The following is a 6,097-nucleotide window of genomic DNA, read 5'->3' as shown; positions in this document are numbered from 1 at the left end:
GATCAAATCAGTGGCGAATCTAGCACAGAAATGAAGGGTAGTCTCAACTCCAAAGGGGGTTGATCTTTTTTAGTATGAAAACAACACATAACGCATACACGCGGCCAGGCAAGCTAACTCAGGAGGCCCCCCTTCATCTTTGTATGTAATCGAAAGATCATTAATAAAGAACACTTGATTGATTACTTTTAATCAACATATGTCTCTCTAAGCGTTGGGACGCTCGGTCGTGAAAAAGCTTATCCGGTCTCTCTAGTCTATTTTTAAACAGTGTGCAAGACCTTTTTTTTGAGTAAACAATGTGCATGACCTGCTCCTTAGGCCCTGTGCAATGCAAGGTGCTTGGGGTAGGTGCTTAAAGAAATAAATCAGTTTTTCTCAAAGCACCGGTGCTTATTTATAGAAGGTAGACACTTAATTAAGCGTTTGTCCTGTAGAAATAAGCACCGATGCTTAAGAAAATTTCGGTTTGTTTTACTAAGCATCTCTCTAAGCACATTCCATTGTATAAGCCTTAGAAGGCTCATGAAGAAGCGCTTGGTAGCTAGTTTTTTTAGACAAGCTTGTTAGCTTTTTTTTTTTTTTAGACAAGCTTGTTAGCTAGTTGTTCCGTCGGGGAGAGGATGTGCTGCGGAAAAATTGGGCCTTGGAGAGCACGCACGTTCTCTATCGCCCGTACCACACACACAGGCATTAACACCCGCTGGCGGCTGCCCCGCGGGCCCAAGAGCAAGAGAGGCCCAGGGACAGCCACGAGGCGCCAGAGCCGAAGAGAAAGAATGGTGGCGTGGCTCGCGCTGTGGGAGGGCCCGAGGGAGAACCGCTCCTGATTGAAGGGCAGAGGCGTCCGCGGCCATTGGGACTGGAAGCCGCCGCCGCCTCTTCCCCCCCTCCCCCCCTCCCCCCCTATCCACTCCCACCTAAAACCCTAGCTAGACCCCCTCAGCCAGCCGCCCATGCTCCTCCTCGCCTGAGCTCCGCCCCTGCCCCCGCCCCTCTCAATGGCGCTCCAGCTTCGCCGCCTCCTCCCGCACGGCTACGCGCACCGCGCCGTCACCCTCGCCACCAAGCCGCTGCCGCCGGCGCCGGCCATGGTAATTAATTCATTTCCATTCGCCTCCTGCTCGTTACTACCAGCACGCTTCCCCGTCTGATGGGGCGTTCGCGGGTGAGCGATGGGTGTTCGACGTTTTGCCTGTGTGACCAGTTTCGATGGGAGCAATTTGCCTTGTTGACACAGTAGTGGTACAATGCCAGTGGTGGTTGTCCATTGTCCATAGTTCATTTGACCATGTAATGTTATGTCAGCACACCGGCATTCATGTTGCCAGAAAAAGACATGCTTTACCTACACACCATGTGTTGAATCACTGTATCGAAACACACAATGCTTTAGTTTTATATATACTGCTCTAGTTAGACCACTGCTTCTTCTGTAGCATCATTCATTTTTGTTAACACGACTAAGATTAATATGGCACTGATAGACCGACAATGCTTTTCCCCTTGCACCATGCTTTTCTTTTACAGTATTTTTTTTCATGATTCTGTCCAATAAGCATGATCAAACACGGATTTTTATGCATGCTCTCTAAGTATTGTGTATGTGTTACCTTTGCAGCTTCACTTTGGGACTTCCCAGAGATACTCATGCTCCTTCATGCCTTATTCGCCTCTCCGTCCTTGTCAAATGTGTGGAGTCGCAGTACGGAATAGTGCAACGAGGAAAATGTCTCTAAGAAATAGCTCTCAGCTCGCCCTACAGCTCAGAAGCAGTGCCTTTTTGACTACTGGGCTCTCGGGGTACCACAGTTCTGTAAGTTCCAGGGCTGCAGCTATCTGTGGAGTTGCTTTAAAGGCTACCAGTAGTGTTAATTCACGGCTCTTCTCGACTGCATATGGTAAAAAGTTAAGGCTTCTCATTAGAAATAAGAGCTCATTTAGCCATCCAAATATAAATAGGGAAGATGGGAGTGCTGCCCATAGTTACGTCCATAAATCTGAGAGACGCAAAAGCACACTAGCTGCATGTAGCACCATCGCTGATGAGGCTTCCACATCTACTAGCAAGTGCAGCGAGAGTGGTACAGATACTAAAAAGGACATTGCAAAGAAGAAGAATTCTAGAGGCAGCAAAAAAGAAGTTAGTGCAGATGTGAAAGAAAAGAAAGTTTCTACCAAGAAAAAGAGCACTTCTGCTAAAACTAGTAAAACAGCAGCAAAGACAACTGAGAAAGCTAGTGCGAAGCAAGAAGAAAAGAAGGTCGACGCATCTAAACCAAAGAAAGGGGTTGGTAGTTCCAAAGAGAAAAAAACAGTAACCAGATCGAAGAAACCTGTGAAAGCAAAGGAGTCAGCTGCTATTGCAGCCGCTGAAACAAAGAATTGCATGGAGACCACTGTTGATAGTTCTGGTAGCGAGAGGAGGCCACTTGTACCTCTTTACCCCCCGGTAGCTAAATCAGTAGTTGTTGTTGAATCAGCTATAAAAGCAAAAGTTATTCAAAAATACCTTGGGGACATGTATGAAGTATTACCTAGCTATGGTCATGTGAGAGATCTAGCTGGAAGGTCAAAATCTGTCCGCCCTGATGACGACTTCAGCATGGTATGGGAGGTGCCTACTGCTGCCTGGACACACCTTAAAAGCATTAAAGTTGCATTGAAAGGGTATGTTCTATAGGCTGGTTGTTGCTAACTTTGTTCAAATTTCGTTCTTGACATATATGTTTGATATGCATTAGTTGCTCGGAAAGTATGACACATTAACATAATTAATTACTTCTACGTTCTATGGGTCATATGTTTGTCTCTAAAAACTTGTATTCCATGCAATACCATATGTCCATATCCTTGTCACTTTCTGCAAGGCTTAACTGAGTGAACACATGACAGTCGTCTTGGTTTCTGTTTTACAACATGTAGTTTTAACCTTTCTTGGACGTAATGTAATGTTGTGAGTACTAATATCTTTTGGATGCATGAGCCATTCACCTTTGATCATAATTTAGATTGTCCGTGAAGTGTGCACAGAGTGATAAACAGTATCATGTCTTAAATCTCCTAGATTTATTATGCTCTATCTAAACTTGAGCCTTTCGAGGACACATGGACAGAAACTATAACAACAATATGGCGTTGGTGATGGTTGATTCGTCTCATATGCAGATTTTTTATTGTTAAGCTGTTCCTGCAGATAGTTTTGTGTTCAAGTATTTATGCCTATATTCTTCATTGCCACATCTAAGTATACGCTAATTAGTTAAACCTTTTCTTTCTCTAGATCTGCCTTCAGCTTATAGTAAGTGTCATACATGTGTCTGAGTTAATTCTTACTTAAAACTAGGGCTAACTGTATATATTACATAAATTTGCTAAACTTGTCTTGTGCAAGCTTCTATGTTGAGTTCCCCTGCTTTATGAAGTTGTTGCTGATTGTCTTCTGTTATTATTGCTTATTTCTTATCTCCAGAGCAGAAAATTTGATTCTCGCTTCTGACCCTGACCGTGAAGGTGAAGCAATTGCTTGGCACATAAAGGAAATGCTTGAACAGCAGCCGGGTGTGTTGGGTTCCCATGTTACTGTTGCAAGAGTTGTCTTCCATGAAATTACAGAGGATGCTATTAAAAACGCTTTAATGTCTCCAAGATATATTGATATGGACTTAGTTAATGCTTACCTTGCACGTCGTTCCCTTGATTATTTGATTGGGTTTGGCATATCACCACTTTTATGGAGGAAGTTGCCTGGTTGTCAGTCAGCTGGACGAGTCCAATCTGCAGCTTTGGCTCTTGTATGTGATCGGGAGACTGAAATAGAACGGTTTACCCCGCAGGAATATTGGACTGTTGATACTGAATTCGAAACCCAGTGTTCGGATTCTTCAAAAGGCCTATGTCTTACATCCCGGATAAAGCTTCTCAATTCAAAAAAGTTGGATCAGCTTTCTATAAGCTCTCAAGAAGAAGCACAAGCAATAGAAAAGAGGATTTATTCTTGCCAATTCGAAGTAAGAGGTGTTAAGAGAAGCAAAATTTGCAAGAATCCTCCAATGCCGTATATAACATCCAGCCTTCAGCAGGATGCAGCAAACAAACTACATTTTGGTGCAGGGCGTACCATGAAGGTTGTTTCTACTTAATAAGAACTTAGATGCATAGCTTTACTATTATAACACTGTCATTTACATGTAGTGATCTTTTGACTCATGTGGTTCACTGTCTGAATGCAGGTAGCCCAGAAGCTTTATGAAGGGATCAGTCTTTCGTCAGAACAAACAACGGGGTTAATAACGTACCTCAGAACAGATGGGTTTCATGTACGTACCATCCTACTTTAGTTGATTGCCAAAGTAGTATTTGTTTGTAAATGTCTCAAGTTGATTGCCAAAGTAGTCTTTCTGTTTATAAATGTATCATGTTGGTAGGGTAAAACAATCTCCCGGTCTCTTTTCTGTGATCTGTGGTTGTTGGTTTAAATTGGCGCATTCACACAAAAAACCATCAGATTGGTCACTCTATATACAAGTGACTGTAGATAAAGATTCCACATGGCTGTCTTTAAGGGGAGTGACACTTGGTTAAAGGAGGGAGATTATAGAGTGGGATGATCTTTGTTTCTTGCTTGAATCTGATGCTGACACAGTGACAATTCTCATCCTTGGATTGGAAGCCGATAAGTTTTTCAAGTAGAGATGCCAGCTTGATGCTATGGCCAAAATATGGATGCTTTTGCTTAGTAGAAGAAAAAACTCAGTTATCAGCTCAAACATCTGATCAGGAAATTGGAGTTCTATAGGTCCTTACTGCTATTCCAAATAAACTGTCTGCTCTATTATTTCTTGACTTGCTTTTCTCATTATTTAGTTCCATTCATGTATATTTCTAGTACCCTGGGTAGCTACAATAGTAATAATATCCCAAACGAACGAGGAACTCATGTGCATTTTAATGAAGAAATATATGCATGAGTTCTTCAAGCAGTGATGATTTGAACTTAGGTGGTGAGATTGTGCATCCACTCCCGCCCAAGTGAGTTAACTTTTATACCAACTTCAATTACATGAAACACATAATGGTTTATATATGAACATTATTAACTCAAATACTCGATTTGGCTACAAAATCTTAGTTGTGATATGTGCATGAAAGATACTACTTTCTATCCTTTGATTTGAGAATTTCTTGTCAGTTATCAGTGATAGTTGATTGTTATGCTGTACTTGTTTTAATAGCCTGAAACTGTTACCTTATTTGTTTATTCTGTCCGTCCCATTGAAGATTTCTGATGGAGCCGCAGAAGATATTCGTTCGTTAGTGAAAGAAAGGTAATACTCTATTGGAATTTTTTGTGAAGCTTGTTTAACTAAGTTTGTTCTGGGTTGCTAATCTATCTTGTTTCATGTTTAGTTGATCAGTTACATTGTGCCCAATAATCTGATTTGTGCTTGAGTGACCAATTTCAACATTTCTTTCTCGTTGTCAGGATATATGGGATTGATATTGTGAGACATAATATTTGATACTATATTACTAAATATTTATAACCTTTCAATTGTTTTGCATTTTTGATGGAATGGCTGGAGAGCTTTCTGGTATCATTTTTATGAGTTTATTTCTTTTCTTGTCTAATCTTGTTTTTTAGAAGCTACTCCCTCCATTCACTATGTTTTGGATATTTCAATATGGACCACATACAAACTGAAACGAGTGAACAAACACACTAAAACGTGTCTACATACATCTGATTTAGAAAAAAGTTAAATTATCTTATAATAGTGAACGGAGGTAGTAGTTTGAGAGATCAGTATCTTGGGAGTTCAACATGTTACCTTCCTGTTTATCAGTATGTCACCTGGGGTTTCCATTCTTGCTAACAAGTATTTGTTCTAGGTATGGAGAGCAATATGCACCAGAGGATATTAGGAAGTACTTGAATAAGGTGAAAAATGCTCAAGAGGCCCATGAAGCCATAAGGCCCACCAGCATAAGGAGGTTGCCATGTAATAAACCCTCCTGTACTTCTGTGTTCACTCAATTATCGATGCTGCACTACCGTAAATCATTTTCAGTGTGTTTTTTGGTGGTGGTGTGCACC

The 6,097-nt window shown here is 41.3% G+C and overlaps 1 protein-coding gene across 1 annotated transcript in view; it reads left to right on the top strand.

The window, feature by feature from the left end:
• Positions 1-895: 895 nt before the first annotated feature.
• The window catches only part of LOC119341702 (DNA topoisomerase 1-like), a 17,215-nt gene continuing 12,013 nt past the window's right edge, over positions 896-6,097 (top strand). Inside the window, exons 1-6 of the mRNA XM_037613566.1 lie at positions 896-1,094; positions 1,622-2,670; positions 3,473-4,127; positions 4,233-4,319; positions 5,281-5,327; positions 5,893-6,002. Coding sequence (XP_037469463.1) covers positions 1,002-1,094; positions 1,622-2,670; positions 3,473-4,127; positions 4,233-4,319; positions 5,281-5,327; positions 5,893-6,002 — 2,041 coding nt within the window. The 5' untranslated portion in view covers positions 896-1,001. The remainder of the gene's footprint in view (positions 1,095-1,621; positions 2,671-3,472; positions 4,128-4,232; positions 4,320-5,280; positions 5,328-5,892; positions 6,003-6,097) is intronic.

This window comes from Triticum dicoccoides, chromosome 7B, assembly GCF_002162155.2.
Source record: "Triticum dicoccoides isolate Atlit2015 ecotype Zavitan chromosome 7B, WEW_v2.0, whole genome shotgun sequence".
NCBI classification, from domain to species: Eukaryota; Viridiplantae; Streptophyta; class Magnoliopsida; order Poales; family Poaceae; genus Triticum; species Triticum dicoccoides.
Note: the sequence above shows the minus strand (reverse complement) of the source record. Positions and strands in the feature narration are given on the sequence as shown.